This window comes from Triticum aestivum, chromosome 2B, assembly GCF_018294505.1.
Source record: "Triticum aestivum cultivar Chinese Spring chromosome 2B, IWGSC CS RefSeq v2.1, whole genome shotgun sequence".
NCBI lineage: Eukaryota > Viridiplantae > Streptophyta > Magnoliopsida > Poales > Poaceae > Triticum > Triticum aestivum.
Genome location: NC_057798.1, coordinates 226,285,172 through 226,304,230, shown reverse-complemented (window position 1 = coordinate 226,304,230; position 19,059 = coordinate 226,285,172). Strand labels below are relative to the sequence as shown.

At 43.2% G+C, this 19,059-nt stretch overlaps 1 protein-coding gene across 4 annotated transcripts; it reads right to left on the bottom strand.

The window, feature by feature from the left end:
• Window positions 1-3,697: 3,697 nt before the first annotated feature.
• Window positions 3,698-8,408, bottom strand: LOC123044503 (uncharacterized). 4 transcript variants are annotated; one of them, XM_044467244.1, is made up of 6 exons: window positions 8,142-8,408; window positions 7,732-7,952; window positions 7,304-7,418; window positions 6,955-7,045; window positions 5,767-5,876; window positions 3,698-5,237 (listed from the first exon to the last, which is right to left on the bottom strand). In XM_044467244.1, exons 5-6 carry the CDS (start codon window positions 5,817-5,819, stop codon window positions 4,139-4,141), a joined length of 1,152 nt encoding a protein of 383 aa, XP_044323179.1. In that variant the 5' UTR covers window positions 5,820-5,876; window positions 6,955-7,045; window positions 7,304-7,418; window positions 7,732-7,952; window positions 8,142-8,408; the 3' UTR covers window positions 3,698-4,138. The 4 variants fall into 4 exon arrangements, with proteins under 4 accessions (XP_044323179.1, XP_044323182.1, XP_044323181.1 ...); XM_044467247.1 differs by lacking the exon at window positions 5,767-5,876; XM_044467246.1 differs by lacking the exon at window positions 7,732-7,952.
• Window positions 8,409-19,059: the final 10,651 nt, after the last annotated feature.

Here is a 19,059-nt window from a genome sequence, read left to right as displayed (position 1 = left end):
AACATATCATCGCTCTTATTTAGAATGTATTGAACTTGTTCCAAAGCTCTTTGTTGTTTAGTGGCAAGGGAAGCAAGTTTGACATAGCTGGGTTCAAATTCATCTCCAGATTCATCATCACTGGACTCGGATAGGTAGCATTCAGTTACCTTAGCACTTTTTGCCATAAGGCATGGAGTAGAAGATGATGATTCTGGTTCGAATGTCATCGCATTGAGAGTTCCTTGAAATCCTCAAACCAAGGATCATGACGGGTTCGATGACCTTCATAGACCTCAAAGAGTCGGTCCCAGATAAGCTTTGCATGGTTGAGATGCATGATGTTCCTGAACTGATTTTGACACAGACAGGAGCAGATGACGTCCTTCGCCATAAGGTTGAGAAGAGTGTACTTGCGAATGTCATCAGCTTCCGCCATCTTGCACAGATCAGTAAGACCAATCTCGATGATGGTCCACAGCTCATTGTTCATTGCCATGAGGCGCTTCCTCATCATGGCCTTCCACTTGGGATAATCATGACCGTCAAAGATGGGGCATGTCACTTTCTTCATACATGCGGTCGACAAAACTAAAACTCCAGGCGGTTAAACCAAAATCACACAGAACAAGGGAGTACCTTGCTCTGATACCAACTGAAAGTGCGTTATATCGACTAGAGGGGGGTGAATAGGCGATTTTTATGAATTCTTGACTGAGGAATTTGCTGGTGAGGAAATTCCTTAGCGAAGAACTATTTGCAGCGGAATAAGTACTCAAAAGTAAACATAACAGAACACAAGAATAGTTATCATGATGAAATGAAGACAAGCACAGAGTACATAAAGCGTAAACACAGGATAACACAGGATGAAGACGGACAGACTGAGGAAATTGAGAAAGTCTTCAGTCAAAGTCTTCAAACAGATATGAACAAGCACACAACAACTAAAATGAGGAAATGAAAGAGTTGAGGAAATAGAACCGGTAAGCTTGGTGAACACAATGATTTGGTAGACCAGTTTCAACTGTTGTCTCAGTTGTACATCTGGTTGGAGCGGCTAGGTATTTAAACCTGAGGACACACAGTCCCGGACACACAGTCCTCACCGTATTCTCCTTGAGCTAAGTCACACAGACCTCGCCCAATCACTCGTGGTAAGTCTTCAGGTGACTTCCAAACCTTCACAGACTAGGTCACTCGGCGATCCACAATTTCTCTGGGATGCTCTACACCATGACGCCTAACCGTCTGGAAGAAGCACAGTCTTCCAAGGCAACAAGCGTCGGATCCACGCAGGATCAATCTCTTCAGTGATGCTCAATCACTTTGGGTTTGAAGGTGTTTGGGGTTTGGGTTTTCCTCACTTGATGATTTTCGCTCAAAGTCCTCGGAGGATGGGATGCTCTCAAATGACAAGTGTCAGTTTCTCTTGGAGCAGCCAACCAGCTAGTGGTTGTAGGGGGCGGCTATTTATAGCCTAGGGAGTAGCCCAACATGATAAGACATAAATGTCCTTCAATGATATGACCGTTAGGTGGGTAGATATTTTGGGACAGCTGGCGCATAGCACAGCAACGGTCGAAATTTTGACTCTCAAATTCCTTCGTGCTATCATGTTCCTCACTGTATAGGCAATCCGCACTGGCAAATTCCTAACTCCTCAGTCAGAACAAATTCCTCAGCAACCAGAAGAACTTTGTCCCTGTCACTGAAGAAATTGACTAAACTGTATGAGATTTCCAATGGCATCACTTAAAGGGATTGGTAGGTGTAGGATTTTGAGTTGAGCATCACATGGAAATTTTTCCTTAGTATTCCCTCGACCCCCTTTAACAGTACGGTGTTTCCTATGACTCAAGAAAGAGAAAATGAAACTACGAAAACAAAAGTCTTCACGCTTCATGTTCCTCGAATGAATTCCAAGTCTTCAAGGTCACACCAATTTCTTCACTTTCAAAGTCTTTAGAAAGTCTTCAGAAATCGAAAGTCTTCATTTGAAGAACTTCATTTTTAGGGGTGGACTTTCTCTGTAATTATCAAACTCCTCATAAACTTATAGACCTGTGTACACTCACAAACGCATCGGTCCCTTAACCTATAAGTCTTCAAAACACCAAAATCACTGAGGGGCACTAGATGCACTTACACGACCTGACAAGGAAGCTAGGAGTATTCATGGGAGACCCGGCGCCAAAGAAGGACAACCAACCAGGAGACTACATCATCCTCGACAACACAGACTCCGACCCTGATAGTGATGATGACTACGTTGATGAAGCTGGAGCAGATATTATGGAGTCTTCTTCTGATGAAAATTACTAGACGACCACCATTGTAATTAGTAGTATTTTCCCTCCAAGTAGTTGCAACGATCGAGTTTGTAGTGATAGGTTAGACTGCTCTTGTGTGACTTGTGTGTTATTAATTGAAGTAAAAATTGATTGTGTTTGTCTCATGAGCATTATGGGTAGTGAATCTCTCTTAGACCCCTATTTTATTCTGTTTTCTCACCCCTTCTAAACCCATCAGATGCCTCTGAGACGTGACAATGGATTTGCCTTCCCACCGGAGCTCACTCAGTTGATACAGCAGCAGAATACCTTGATGCAACTTTTAGTCCAGAATCAGAACCAAGGCAACAACAACAACCCACCACCACCCACCGAGGAGACGCGCGGCGCGTCCGCGCCGACGCATTTCAGGCGCAATTTTGGACCGGAAATGGGTCGACGCGGACGCTAGGGCCTCCATTTTTGTCCGCGCTAACTCAAACGAACGCATGTTTGATCAACGCAGCGTGCATGTTTATGTATCAATTTGGGTGCGTATATATTCGGGGGTGCAATTCTGGACAGGGACAAATGGGATGTGTGCTGTCACTGACAATGAACGTGGGCATATAAGGGCCAAATAAGGCAACCAGGGTTGTAAATGCTGACAGTGTAGTAGATGCTCTAAGGGCATGTACAATGGTTGATAAGATAGTCTTATCTTAAGTCTTGCATGTAATTTAGAGATGACAAAAAAAGGCGTCTACAATGGGTCATTTTTTAGTCTTATCTTCAATAACTAGCTATTCCTAAAAACGTGATGAGACATATTGTGCTAAGAGATCATCTCTTGTCTTCTCTTAAATAAGAGAAGAAAAGTCTTTCCTCACGAATTATCTCTCCTCCACCTCATCATTTATCCTACATGTCACTCCTAAGATAGCACCATTCATCTATTATCCTACGTGTCACTCCTAAAATAGCACTATTGTATATGCCCTAAGTTTATCATAAAAGCAATCCGGGGAAGGGCATTGCAAGTAGTGTTAGTAAAATATGGAGAGATTAAATATGTTAACATGGAACGTTTACTACGCTGATAGAGATATACTACCAATAATCTGAGCATACGTAACTATTAGGGCATGTACAATGGTTGATAAGGTAGTCTTATCTTAAGTCTTGCATGTAATTTAGATATGACAAAAAAAAAGAGTCTACAATGGGTCATCTCTTAGCTTTATCTTCAATAACTAGTCATTCCTAAAAATGTGGTGAGACATATTGTGCTAAGAGATCATCTCTTGTCTTCTCTTAAATAAGAGAAGACAAGCCTTTTCTTATGAGTTCTCTCTCCTCCACATCATCATTTATCCTACGTGGCACTCTTAAGATAGCACCATTGTACATGCCCTTACACACGAACAGGTCTTACAATTTCACAATTCGTGAGAATTAGAAGTTTCAAAAACTGTCTGACTCTTAAGGTAGAAATTCAGATACATCAAATGAGACTGCGCTTTCAAGCAAGCCATAACATTTTTCTGGAACTGAACCATTACTATTGAGACTACGGTAAAACTAGGTTTTAGACATAGCTAATGAGACTACAATAAGACTTTCACCAGGTGTCAGAACAGTTCATGTGATGAGCGGTAAGCTTCCTCCGGAAATTCAGAAAGGCCACTGTATCAGTCCCTTCTCTGATAGAAGATACAGCCTGATCTCTCACTTTGATATTGCCGATCAGTGAAGGACTGTCAGACAGGAACTCAGAGGAAGTGCAGAATTGGGGACAAGTACAGCCTGATCTCTCACTTTGATATTGCCGATCAGTGAAGGACTGTCAGACGGAACTCAGAGGAAGTGCAGAATTGGGGACAATGTCAGACAAATATAGCCGAGAAGTTGACCCTGTCTAGCATGTTGAATCGCCACAACAGCCACTGCACCTTAACCAAAAAATCACGGAATTTCAGCAGACAAACAAGATCTGCGTCTTCTGGGGTGTACTCGTTCTGCACCAGTATCCAGCTTTGCATACGGTGTGCTGTTCGATTTCTCAAGAAATCCAAAAACAGTGCAACTTCAGTTCTCTTAACCAGTATCTTGTACTCAATGGTCCCTCGCTTCAGTTTGAGATCATGTGGTCTAATGTCTTGCTTCTTACAGATGTTGCCCTCATCAGCAACATAATTAGCAAAAATGTGGCAGTAGATGTCATTCAGCAGAGTATTCATCCGAGCTTCATTCACCCAGTTTAGGACATGATTTTGATCCTTTCCAAAAATCTCTGGGCACTCTGCATACAGGTTATCCAAAATTGTATCTCTCGTGGCCTTAGGAATAGTGGTCAGTAGATGATCATCAATTTTAAAGAATGCCAGCATACCAACTCCTATAGGGACCAGAGAAATATGGATGTGGTATAACCCTATGTTGTAGAGGGCCTTGTCGTTCATAACCCTATGGAACAGAAGACGTATGTCTGATGGAATGTCATTGGGATCTGTGTACCCAAGAGAAGCAGCTGCTTGAGCAAACTTGGTTTTCGCAATAGTGCAAACTTCAGTGTAATTTCTTCTTCGCCTAGCAACTCGCTGAGCATGATTACCTTCATCTGTGATCTCCAAATTGTGAAACTTGGCACTGCCATCCCTACTGACATAGATGTTGGCTTCAGTAATGGTGCCTCTGAAGTATTTTCCATCATCCACAACACACCAGACGCCTTGAAATATGGACCGGACAAACTTCTTACCAGCATCAGTAGAGACTAGCTTTTTGTTGTTAAGTTCACCAGGAAGAAGTATAGTACCAGTCCTCGGATTTTGACAAGGAGGCAGGGCCACAAAAGCCCGATATTTCAAGTAGTCATCCAATTCTCTACATCCATTAACACACCGTACTTGGCCAGTGCGATATTCATCGAAACACATGCATCCTGGTGCTCCATTCGCCACAGTGGGTATGCGACACATTGTCCTGCCACAATGACTATATGAGCAAATTCGCAATAATAAAGTCAAGAGCGGTAAAATTCAATATCAAAACATAACATTTTGTCGTAGTTATTCCCATTAAACAACACAGTAGATGTACAAAACTAATTTAACAGGGTAGTTTAAAACAACCTAGTAACTTGCTATATATCTACTTAGTTTCTGAAGACGCTCATCATCACTTTGGTGCTACTATATAAACAATCCTTAAGCCTAGCAGCTTGAATAACATAGCAGTTCAAGAAAGAAGAGGAATATATATATAAACATAAGGAAAAACCAAGTCACCAATCAGCACTTCCCCTGGCTGTATAACCCTAACAATCAAATTATGACAAGCTTAAACGCATTTATCTACGGTAATGTTAAAAATCTGACGTCAGATTTTTAAGCATGGCAAATCGAACATTTTTATGGCAAATTTAGTTGGCGCGAGGATGGCAAATTTAGTTTACAAGCACGGCAATCTCCTGGCAAAAAAAAAAGAACTGAGGCAGATTTGCCATGCTTACCAACTAAACTTGCCATCCTCAGCAAACATAAATTGCCATAAAATATGTTCCATTTGCCATGGTGACAAATCTGATGCCAGATTTGTGGTGGAGTCCTTTATCTACTGCATCTGAAACAGTTCCACACTATAACATAACTTACAAAGTCACCTAATTAAACTATAAGAAATGCATTCTCTAACCTTTCTATCGGGAAGTTCTCAGCAGAACCAGGCATACCACAGAAATTTGTAGAATAAATTACCAAAATAAGCAATAATTTCTCTATTTATTCCTACAAAGAACTTGGTCGATCCGAGAAATGGAACTACATACCACACTTCACATAATTGACAATCTATGCTATCAGCAAGCAATCAATAAAGTGTTTCTATCAGGAAGTTCTCAGCAGAACCAGGCATACCACAGAAATTTGTAGAATAAATTACCAAAATAAGCAATAATTTCTCTATTTATTCCTACAAAGAACTTGGTCGATCCGAGAAATGGAACTACATACCACACTTCACATAATTGACAATCTATGCTATCAGCAAGTGACAATCTAAAGCAAGCATGATTAAACAGAGGTAAAAGAAGTGATGTACATGAGGGAAATGCTACTGATCTTAACACATGTTCTCACGATGTGACAATATTGAGTAACACCACAGCAGAACATGAACCACAATCCATCCATAGGCCGAGAAATTCATCAAAGTATTGGTTTCCATGAGTTATACCAATTGCCTATGCATAAACAGAAGCACTGGACGTACATACTGCAGTACTGAAACTACAGTTTCTAACAGAGCACATGTTTGCAGAAGTGGATTTGCTGAACTTACACGAGATAGAGCTGACTGGCAGGTAAAACTAAGAGCACCCATATAAAGGTCTTCACACTCTAGCGGCGCACTAACAAAGGAAATAAGTACTACCAAGAACATCTCTAGAGGAATAACTTGCCACACAGCAGAATTCTAACAGTTGACAGAAACTGAACCAAGGTGCCATGTAAACTAACAAAACCCATGGGATACATCATGATCTTTTAAGTAGCATCCCTTAAGCATGCATGCCACTGCAATTCCAGTGCATCACCATCAAGAGTATTTAGGGGTGTCATAACACATGCTATGCTACAGGAATCCATAGTATCCGGCAACAGTATTTAGGGTGTTAAAACCCAGTAGCAGAGGTGCTTACAAGGTAGCCATGTCAAGAAAAGGCCAGCTTGCCAGCAAGAGAATGGGCCACTGCTTCTTGGACGAAAAAAATCTACAGATCTCTAGAAAACCTGCAATACATGTCAAAGAACAAGTTAATATTCCATACTGTCATGAAACCATGTGCTCACAGTCATTCACATGTATCCAAAAAATTGTAAGCAGGTATAATCAAACACATCAAGGAACTATGAGATTGCTGCCACAATTTATACAATTTTTTAACACAACTCATTTAGATCCTAGATCTATTTGGGCAGGTTAGGTTAGGTACTGTTTGGTTGAAAACAGACAAGCATGACATCGGCAAAAAAATATCGAGTAGTTACCATGTATAGTGATTCGGCTCCAAGGTGAGAGAACTTAATGTTGCCGCAAACTTCAGTGAAGTCCAAGCTGCTTCTTAGCAATTTCAAAAACCTTCTCCGATGTATCCTTCTCTGCCTGTTGGCACACACATTCAGCAACAAAAAGAATCTGTGAGTTGGGAAGGATTTTCCGAATCGTAGGTGAGAAGGCAGCCAACCCGAGATCGTAGGTGACTGGGGCAAGAAATCCAAGAATAAGTCAGGAGAAGGGAAAGGGGCGGCGGTGAGAAAGAAGAAGCTACCGGAGGGCAGGAGCAGAAAAGCCAGCGCAGCCGTGCATCACCACCACGGCGGCGAAACAGAACAAGAAGCTAGGGGCGGCGGCCATGGCATACAGCCCTACGAGTAGAGAGGAGGGGAGGGTTGGGGAGGAGGCGGCGCGAACATACCTCCCGGGAGCCGCCGGACAAGTGAAGAGGCGGCGAGGGCGGCAGCGGCGGCCCCGCGTCGACGAGGCGGCGCGTTCACTCGTCTGTCTCGGCCGAAGGGGACGAAACCCACGAGACCCACTTCGTTGCTTAGGATCCCGCGGGGGCCCGGGGGGCTGCCGTTGAGGTCGTCGTGGAGGCGGCAACGGCGGTGGCGTCGTCTGTCTCTGCCCCGCCCAAACCTGCGAGTGCAGCCTCGATGCTTAGAAACCCCGTGGATCTAGGGGAATGTAGGGGGACCTCCTGTACAGCGCAGCCGTGCATCACCACCACCACGGCGAAACCGAACAAGAAGCTAGGGCGTGGCCATGGCGTACAGCCCTACGAGTAGAGAGGAGGGGAGGGTTGGGGAGGAGGAGGCGCGAACATACCTCCCGGGAGCCGCCGGAGAAGTGAAGAGGCGGTGAGGGCGGCAGCGGTGGCGCCGCGTCGACGAGGCGGCGCGTTCACTCGTCTGTCTCGGCCGAAGGGGACGAAACCCACGAGCCCCACTTCGTTGCTTGGGATCCCGCGGGGGCTGCCGTTTAGGTCGTCGTGGAGACGGCGACGGCGGCGGCGGCAGCGGCGGCGTCTGTCTCTGCCACGCCCAAACCCGCGAGTGCAGCCTCTATGGTTAGAAACCCCGTGGATCTAGGGGGAATGTAGGGGGACTGCGCTTCGGTGCCTTGGGCATGGGCAAAATGGACAATTTTGACGTGCGGACGCAATGAATTCACGAAATGAACTGGCCCTAAAACTACTTCACGTGCCTGATCTTTTTGTGTGGCGCCCGACACGCAGGCGCCACACCCTATGATGCAGTGCCATCTCTGGGGCGTTGCACACCTGTCCACCGTGACACCCAAGCAGTGCAGCGCCTCCGAGGTAGGCCACACATGTAATGTGCAGCGCTTAGCCCTTAGGCGCTGCACTGTGACTTAGATGCGAGCCGCCCGCTCCCCCTCCCCCACCCCACCCATTCATTCCAGGAGGGTTTACAGAACAGAACAGGCGCGCCGGCGGCCTCCTCCTCTCCCCCTCTCAATCCCCTCTCCCAAATCCTTCAGATCCTACGATTTGGTCCGTGGATTTCTTCACCAATCCATCCTAGAAGGTACTCTCCTCCGATCCACTTCTTTCTATCCATAGAAAATATGCTATTTTGAAGATTTGGGGAACCCTTGTTTGATTTGATTAGATTTGAATCTTGCATGTATTAGAATCTTGCATGTATTACAACCCTTAATTGTTTGATTTGTGGAACCCTAGTTTAGTTTATTTTATTGAAAAGATATGGTTGGATACATAGGTTGACATGTTATTTCTATCGAAAAGTTATTTGTATGAAGTAGGCCTAGTTTAGTTTATTTGTATTGAAATTATACTCGTATTGAGAAGAATGCTTTGGATACATATACTTTGAATCTTGCATCTAGTAGGCCTGCTTTAGTTTTTTTGTATTGAAAAGATAATCATGTTGACAAGAATGCTTTGTTTGAAATTGTTAGGATGGTTTGGCTTCTCGATGATCACTGGGACCAGAAACACTGGTCATACGCTTTGTCGGTGCACCAGGAGGTAATTATGAATTTCGTGTTTATTTCAAAGACTAATGTCCCATATGTAATTTTCTGATTTGCTTGTTTGTAGGATCTTCAACCTCTGAAGCTTCAGTCTCACGGGGTCAACCTTTCAGGGATGCGGTATGATGAGCGATACACATTGTATGTAAGGGAGACAGGACTCCTCCCTTTCATTCAGTTGGTCAGCCGGTTGACGCCACCCCTCAATGCTGCAGCAATCACCGCGCTTGTTGATTGTTGGAGCCATGACCTTTGCATTCCCCACAACGGGAGCTCTCACGAGGCTCTTGGAATTGGTCGTTGCCCGCTTCCCGGCGGTCACCATGACCCCATCCATCCATGTCGCCTCTAAGACGCTTTGTCTTACGTCTACCCCGTTTAACAACCTTCAACTCCGGATCCGGCCATAGTTGAACTCCATGGTACTCCGGCCATTGTGATTGGTCAAAGTATGGGTGAAAGCGGGGAGCCCATGTTTTCTTAATAGTCAGGATTGAGAACTCCGACTCCCTCACAGTGAGGGGGTGGTTGACATCCACATTCCTAACATGACCGGCGGTATACAAGTGTGAGCATGGGAGATGAAGCAACAATGCCCTCCCGCAAGAGCAATCACACCGTGTTAAGGAGACCTTGAAAGCCCGACCTCCATGTTGGCGGCCATCATTTGTGGTTCCTCCTGGCTCTTTCACTTCGTACTTCCACTCTTCATTGTCATATAGTATAGCTTCTTCTGAGTCCGTCTTCCACGATTGAAATTCCAACCATTCATCAACCTTGGGTGGAAACTTGTACTTGTGCTTGTTCTCACCCTCTATCTGTGCATCCGTTTCCATCGAGTACTTTAGAAAGTACGCATTCATCTTGGCAAATGTGTATTGAACTATTGTTGTCACGGGTAATCCACATGCACCTTTGAGCACCTTATTGAAGCATTCGGCCATATTGCTTGTCATTTGACCGTATCTCCGGCCAACTCCTTAAGGCCGCATGCCCTATAGAAGTTCGAACAAAAGTGCCTCATGCACCATCGATGGTGCAACGGAGCATGCCCAGGAATGTCAATCTCCACCGCGTTAAGAATTCCTAGATGTCGATCCGATATGACACAAATGTCCCTCTCAGTGGGTAACACCTTCGTCCTCAAAAGACGTGAAAACCACTCCCAATTGTCATTGTTCTCCACCTCAACCAAAGCAAATGCCAATGGCAACACCCGGTTATTGGCATCACTTGCTATCGCAACGAACAAGGTCCCCTTGTATTGTTCGGTCAAGAACGTGCCATCAATGGCGATGACCGGCCTACAGTGTTCGAAAGCCCTCACGCATTGCTCGAACGCCCAAAATGCACGGCCAAATACTCGGACTTTCCTTCCGTCATGATCCGTTGTTTTTCCCCATGAGGCTCGACCACATGAACCATGCCCAGGTTTGTGGCGGCGATGGCTAACAACAATCTAGGGATTCAGTTGTATGCTTCCTCCCAACTACCATACAACATCTTAAATGCGGCTTGCTTTGCCTTCCATGCCTTCCCGTACTTCACCTTGTAATGAAAGATGGCTTTCACAAGGTCAATGATATGTTGGATGCTCATTGTTAGAAGTGCGGAAATTGAGTTGGAGAGCCTGTAAGCGATGAACTCGGATGTGAGTTGTTTGTGGTCTTGGGACACAACCTTGCCATCCACCCTTTTGCCTCGGCACATGTGAGTTGCCACACAACTCACTACATGCCAAGTGGGACCTCCTTTCCATGGTCTTGCACGCACAATCCATGGACATTTTTCATCATCTTCACATGCACATGCAACCGTCTAGCGCACATTGATGTCCGAGTGCACCACCTTGTTTGGACGATAATGCGTAACCGAGTAGTTGTCGAGCCACATCTTCAACTCCAACAAGGTTTGGAACTTAGACCCTTTAGCAATCCCATTCTTGCCATCATTCAAATCACGGTGAGAGCTTGGCCTAACCCCAAGAGATATACCTTGGCCACCATCTACCATGGCTTCATCTGTGAGACTAACATCCTTGAACAATGTAGTCCGATGATCCCGACCGAATACCTTCTCGAAACCTTCGACCTCCTTCGCCGTGAACCCCTCCTCATCAACTTGTTCATCGGGACCTTCGTCATCCGAATCCGATTCATAGCCACGGGAATAAGGGATGGAATGGTCCATTGTCTCTTGCAAATGATATTTGTCGAGATCACCCACATTGTTGTCATGGAGATCAACTTCATTGTCATCGTTCGCATACTCATCATTCTCCTCTTGCAAAGCTTCATTTTGATTGTTTGGGAAAGGGCTCAATGTTGGCCTCACTTCTTGGGTCATAAGAGGTTCAACAATTTCATCTCGGTTCAAGGGTGGGGGGGCTACTAGCAACCAAAGGGGAGGGGTTCTGGTTCAAGTCCAAATGCAAACTTGAATCAACCTTCTTCGTTGCAAATAACTCAAGAGCCTTGTCTAGTGATTCGGCCACCGTCTCCTTGTATGCAACCCAACGTTACTCCGAGTTGACACTCATTGTCTTCCAACGGATGTGCATTCCAAAACCTACATTATGCCTTCCCTCCAACTCAACGATATCACTAGGGTCCATCCAATTCAAATCTTTCCTCACTTGTTGCAAGAGCTTTGCATAGCTAGGACAATTATCAAACACCATGTCAATCTCATCTAGGTCCGGTTCAATATTGCCTTCCAAGAAGGCGTCTTTGTCCCCATGATGAACAAACACACATGTTCTTCCCATCCCTATAAGCATTCAAACAACACAACGTCACATTTCTTCCATGAGTACTAATCCAAAGATTAACACGGAATAGAAACCCTAACATATATATGAAACAACAACCCTAACCCTAACCCTGGCACCAACATATATATGAAACGACAGCCATAACCCTAACCATAACCATAACCCTAACATACTAACAAGCCTAATCATAGGAAATTGGCAAACAAGCATCTCACATATCCATGAAAATCTCTAGATCCATACAAAACCAGGGTTTCCCCAAACTAGCAACAAATGAGCAATTTGTTAACATTACTTGGATCAAAAGAAGGGGATCGGAGAAGATTACCTTGAGGGAGGGTTTGAGTTCGAAATCCACGGACAAAATCTTCAAATTTGTACGATTTGGGGAAGGATTTGAAAGGGGAGAGAGGGGGAGAAGGGGCAGATCTCAGGTGAGATGTGTGTGGGGTGGGGGTGTGTGGGGGGAGTGGGGGAGGGGGCCCGGCCAACTAGTAATAGACAGTGCAGCGCCTAAGGGCTAGGCGTTGCACATTACATGTGTGACGCCTATCTCGGAGGCGCTGCACTGCTTGGGTGCGGGCCCAGTGCTGCCATGGTGGACAGGTGTGCAATGCCTCAAAGGTGGGCGCAGCACCGTAGGGTGTGGCGCCTGCGTGGCGGGCGCCACACAAAAAGGTCAGGCGCGTGAAATAGTTTTAGGGCCAGTTCATTCCATGAATTCATTGCGTCCACAGGTCAAAATTGTCAATTTTGCCCTTGGGCATGTACAATGGTGACATATGGGTACAGATGCCCTATGATAAAAAGTAGTTTGAGGCATCTACATTTATTTTTTCTCCACAATGCAAGCTACCACTAGTGGGACTCATTAAAAAATATTATCTCCGTTTTTATTTACTCCGCATATTAGGTTCAATTGAAGTCAAACTTCATAGAGTTTGACCAAGTTTATAGAAAAATATAAACATTTACCATAACAAATCTATATCATGTGAAAGTACATTCAATAATAATATAATAGTATTGATTTGTTATTATATATGTTAATATTTTTGTTTAGAAACTTTTTCAAAGTTTACAAAGCTTGACTTTGATCAAAGCTAATATGTGGACTAAATAAAAACGGAGGGAGTAGAAAATATAGACTCTAGTACATATGCATCTCTACTTTTTACTCCAACCTTTTCAACTTTGTACCGGACCACACTTTTTCTCTCCAAGCACCCGCCTTCTGGAGAGGATCCCGCTTCCCTATCCAAACCTACTTTACCTAATATCCGATCCTACATGGCATGCGAGGCATCACCCTGAGGCTATGCATTGTACATGCCCTAAGGCACCTGTCTTTGTGCCTATGACATGTGGGCCCAGCAGGTGGTTGGCTCACAAGTTGTGTTTAATGTGGACTGCGCTTCGGTGGACTACATTAGAGGGACCTCCTGTATAGCACCTTCAGCAACTGGCACTCATACACCACGCTGATGGGCCAGCACAACAATTCGAGCAAGCTCCTCCCAAACACTGAGGAAAAAATTAAAGTGTGTATGCCTATGGGAAATAGGTGGAGGCAAATCCTATTTGACGCTGCAGGCGCCCCGCGCTGGGCTGGCCTTTTACTGTGTATGTTAATTTGCAAAAAATGAAGCACCCTCACTACGAATCGAACCAGCGACCCCACTCATCAAACTTCGTTCGTATAGCAACCACCCTGCGGAGCGGGGCCCATTAAGCTTCGACTCTTTCTGACTTTAATTCCAGCTTCTGTGTTTACTTTTTTTTCTTTTTCCTTTTTCCGATTTTTGTTTTCTATTTTTCTTTTTCTTTCTTCTTCCAGGTTTCCTCCCTCATCAATTTTCATGTTTTTTATTTTCTTAAATGCGTGAATTTTTCCAAATTGAAACGTCCATTTTGCATCATGCTTTTATATCAATATTTATTGCATTATGGGCTGTTATTACACATTATATCTCAATACTTATGGCTAATGCCGGCAGCTGGAATTCTGGCTGGAGAAGGAGCAAATATTGGAAACCTATTATGCACAGCTCCAAAAATCCTGAAACTCCACGGAAGTCATTTTTGGAATTAATAAGAATTATTGAGCGAAAGAAACACCACAGGGGCCCACACCCTGGCCAGGAGGGTGGGGGGCGCGCCCACCCCTACTGGGCGCGCCCACCCCTACTGGGCGCGCCCCTGTCTCCTGGGCCCCTGGTGGCCCTCCGGTGTCCATCTTCTGCTATATGAAGGCTTTTACCCTGGAAAAAAATCAGAGGCAAGCTTACGGGACGAAACTCCGCCACCACGAGGCGGAACCTTGGTGGAACCAATCTAGGGCTCTGGCAGAGCTGTTCTGCCGTGGACACTTCCCTCTAGGAGGGGGAAATCATCACCATCGTCATCACCAACGATCCTCTCATCGGGAGGGGGTCAATCTCCATCAACATCTTCACCAGCACCATCTCCTCCCAAAACCCTAGTTCATCTCTTGTATCCAATCTTGTATCAAAACCACAAATTGGTACCTGTGGGTTCCTAGTAGTGTTGATTACTCCTTGTAGTTGATGCTAATTGGTTTACTTGGTGGAAGATCATATGTTCAGATCCTTAATGCATATTATTACTCCTCTGATTATGAACATGAATATGCTTTGTGAGTAGTTACGTTTGTTCCTGAGGACATGGGTGAAGTCTTGCTATTAGTAGTCATGTGAATTTGGTATTCATTCGATATTTTGATGAGATGTATGTTGTCTTTCCTCTAGTGGTGTTATGTGAATGTCGAATACATGACACTTCACCATTATTTGAGCCTAGAGGAAGGCATTGTGAAGTAATAAGTAGATGATGGGTTGCTAGAGTGACAGAAGGTTAAACCCTACTTTATGTGTTGCTTCGTAAGGGGCTGATTTGGATCCATATGTCTAATGCTGTGGTTAGGTTTACCTTAATACTTCTTTTGTAGTTGCGGATGCTTGCAATAGGGGTTAATCATAAGTGGGATGCTTGTCCAAGTAAGGGCAGTACCCAAGCACCGGTCCACCCACATATCAAATTATTAAAGTATCGAACGCGAATCATATGAGCGTGATGAAAACTAGCTTGACGATAATTCCCATGTGTCCTCGGGAGCTCTTTTCTCATTATAAGAAATTGTCCAGGCTTGTCCTTTGCTATAAAAAGGATTGGGCCACCTTGCTGCACTTTATTTACTTTCATTGCTTGTTACTCGTTACAATTTATCTTATCACAAAACTATCTGTTACCTACAATTTCAGTGCTTGCAGAGAAAACCTTACTGAAAACCGCTTGTCATTTCCTTCTGCTCCTCGTTGGGTTCGACACTCTTACTTATCGAAAGGACTACAATAGATCCCCTATACTTGTGGGTCATCAAGACTCTTTTCTGGCGCCGTTGCCGGGGAGCGTAGCGCTTTTGGTGAGTGGAACTTGGTAAGGAAACATTTATATAGTGTGCTGAAATTTTTTGTCACTTGTTACTATGGAAACTAATCCTTTGAGGGGCTTGTTCGGGGTATCTTCACCCCGACCAGAAGAGCAAAGAGTTACTCCTCAACCTACTAAAAATATCTACTTTGAGATTCCTTCAGGTATGATAGAGAAACTTCTAGCTAATCCATTTGCAGGAGATGGAACATTGCATCCCGATTTACACCTTATCTTTGTGGATGAAGTTTGTGGATTATTTAAGCTTGCAGGTATTCCCGATGATGTTGTCAAAATGAAGGTCTTCCCTTTATCTTTGAAGGGAGATGCATTGACATGGTATAGGCTATGTGATGATACGGGATCTTGGAATAAACGATTGAAGTTGGAATTTCACCAGAAGTTCTATCCTATGCATCTTGTTCATTGTGATCGTAATTACATATATAATTTCTGGCCTCGCGAAGGAGAAAGCATCGCTCAAGCTTGGGGGAGGCTTAAGTCAATGTTACATTCATGCCCCAATCATGAGCTCTCCAGAGAAATGATTATTCAAAAAATTTATGCTCGGCTTTCTCTCAATGATCATAACATGCTCGATACTTCCTGTGCTGGTTCTTATATGTTGAAGACTATTGAATTCAAATGGGACTTATTGGAAAGAATTAAATGCAACTCTGAAGATTGGGGTTCCGACGATGGTAAGGAGACATGTATGACACCTAAGTTTGATTGTGTTAAATCTTTTATGAATACTGATGCTTTTCGTGGATTTAGCGCTAAATATGGACTTGACTCCGAGATAGTAGCTTCTTTCTATGAATCTTTTGCTACTCACGTTGATCTCCCTAAGGAGAAGTGGTTTAAATATAATCCTCCCATTGAAGTAAAAGTAGTTGCACCTATTACAGTCGAAGAAAAGACCGTCACCTATAGTGATCCTATTGTTCCTACTACTTATGTTGAGAAACCTCCTTTTCCTGTTAGGATAAAGAATCATGCTAAAACTTCGACTGTTGTTCGTAAGAGTAATACTAGGACTTATACACCTCCTGAGCAAATTAAAGTTGAACCTAGTATTGCTATGGTTAAAGATCTCTTGGATGATGATTTAGATGGGCATGTTATTTATTTCTGTGGTGAGACTGCTAATATTGTTAAACCAGATACTAAGATACATAGACCTGTGGTAGGCATGCCTGTTATTTCTGTCAAGATAGGAGATCATTGTTATCATGGCTTATATGATATGGTTGCTAGTGCTAGTGCAATACCCTATGACTTATATAAAGAAATTATGCATGATATTGCACCCGCTGAAATAGAAGATATTGATGTTACTATTAAGCTTGCTAACAGGGATACCATTAAACCAGTTGGGATTGTTAGAGATGTTGAAGTCTTGTGTGGGAAGGTTAAATATCCTGCTGATTTTCTTGTTCTTGGTTCCCCACAAGATGACTTTTGTCCCATTATTTTTGGTAGACCCTTCTTGAATACAGTTAATGCTAAGATTGATTGTGAAAAGGATACTGTTACAATTGGCTCAGAGGATGTGTCTCATGAGTTTAATTTTGCTAAGTTTCATAGACAACCTCGTGATAGAGAATCACCTAGTAAGGATGAGATTATTGGTCTTGCTTCTATTGTCATTCCTCCTACTGATCCGTTAGAACAATATTTGCTAGACCATGAAAATGATATGTTCATTAAGGGAAGACGGGAAATAGATGAAGTGTTCCTTCAATGGGAACCTATGCTGAAACACAACCTACCTGTTGAAGTTCTAGAGGATCCCCCTCCACCCAAGGGTGATCCCGTGTTTGAACTCAAACCACTACCTGATAATCTTAAGTATGCTTATCTTGATGAAAAGAAAATATATCCTGTTATTATTAGCGCTAACCTTTCAGAGCAAGAAAAAGAAAAATTATTGAAAACTCTGAAGAAGCACCGTGCTGCTATTGGATATACTCTGGATGATCTCAAGGGCATTAGTCCCACGTTATGCCAACACAAAATTAATTTAGAGGAAGATGTCAAACCAGTTAGAGATCCTTAATGACGATTGAATCCCAAGATGAAAGAAGTGGTAAGAAAGGAGATACTAAAGCTCCTTGAGGCAGGTATAATTTATCCCGTTGCTGATAGTGATTGGGTAAGCCCTGTCCATTGTGTTCCTAAAAAGGGAGGTATTACCGTTCTTCCTAATGATAAAGATGAATTGATCCCGCAAAGAATTATTACATGTTATAGGATGGTAATTGATTTCCGTAAATTAAATAAAGCTACTAAGAAAGATCATTGCCCTATACCTTTTATCGATCAAATGCTAGAAAGACTGTCCAAACACACACATTTCTGCTTTCGATGGTTATTCTGGTTTCTCTCGAATACCTGTATCAGCGAAGGATCAATCTAAAACTACTTTTACTTGCCCTTTCGGTACTTTTGCTTATAGACGTATGCCTTTTGGTTTATGTAATGTACCTGCTACCTTTCAAAGATGTATGATGGCTATATTCTCCAACTTTTGTGAAAAGATTTGTGAGGTATTCATGGATGATTTCTCCGTTTATGGATCCTCTTTTGATGATTGCTTGAGCAACCTTGATCGAGTTTTGCAGAGATGCGAAGACACTAGCCTCGTCTTGAATTGGGAAAAGTGCCACTTTATGGTTAATGAAGGCATTGTCTTGGGGCATAAGATTTCCGAGAGAGGTATTGAAGTTGATAAAGCTAAAGTTGATGTTATTGAAAAGATGCCATATCCCAAGGACATAAAAGGTATAAGAAGTTTCCTTGGTCATGCCGGTTTTTATAGGAGGTTCATTAAGTACTTTTCCAAAATCTCTAGGCCTCTGACTAATTTATTGCAAAAAGATACTCCTTTTGTCTTTGATGATGATTGTGTAGAAGCATTTGAAATACTTAAGAAAGCTTTGATCACTGCACCTATTGTTCAGCCACCTGATTGGAATTTACCTTTTGAAATTATGTGTGATGCTAGTGATTATGTTGTAGGTGCTATTCTAGGGCAAAGAGTTGATAAGAAATTGAATGTTATCCAGTATGCTAGTAAGACTCTTGATACTGCCCAGAGAAATTATGCTACTATTGAAAAAGAATTCTTAGCAGTTGTGTTTTCTTGTGATAAGTTTAGACCTTATATTGTTGATTCCAAAGTTACTATTCACACTGATCATGTTGCTATTAAATATCTTATGGAAAAGAAAGATGCTAAGCCTAGACTTATTAGATGGGTTCTCTTGATCCAAGAATTTGATTTGCATATTATTGATATAAAGGGAGCTGAGAACCCCGTTGCAGACAACTTGTCTAGGTTAGAGAATGTTCTTGATGACCCACTGCCTATTGATGATAGCTTTCCTGATGAACAATTAGGGTCATTAATGCTTCTCATACTGCTCCTTGGTATGCTAATTATGCTAATTACATTGTTGCTAAATTTATACCACCTAGTTTCACATACCAGCAAAAGAA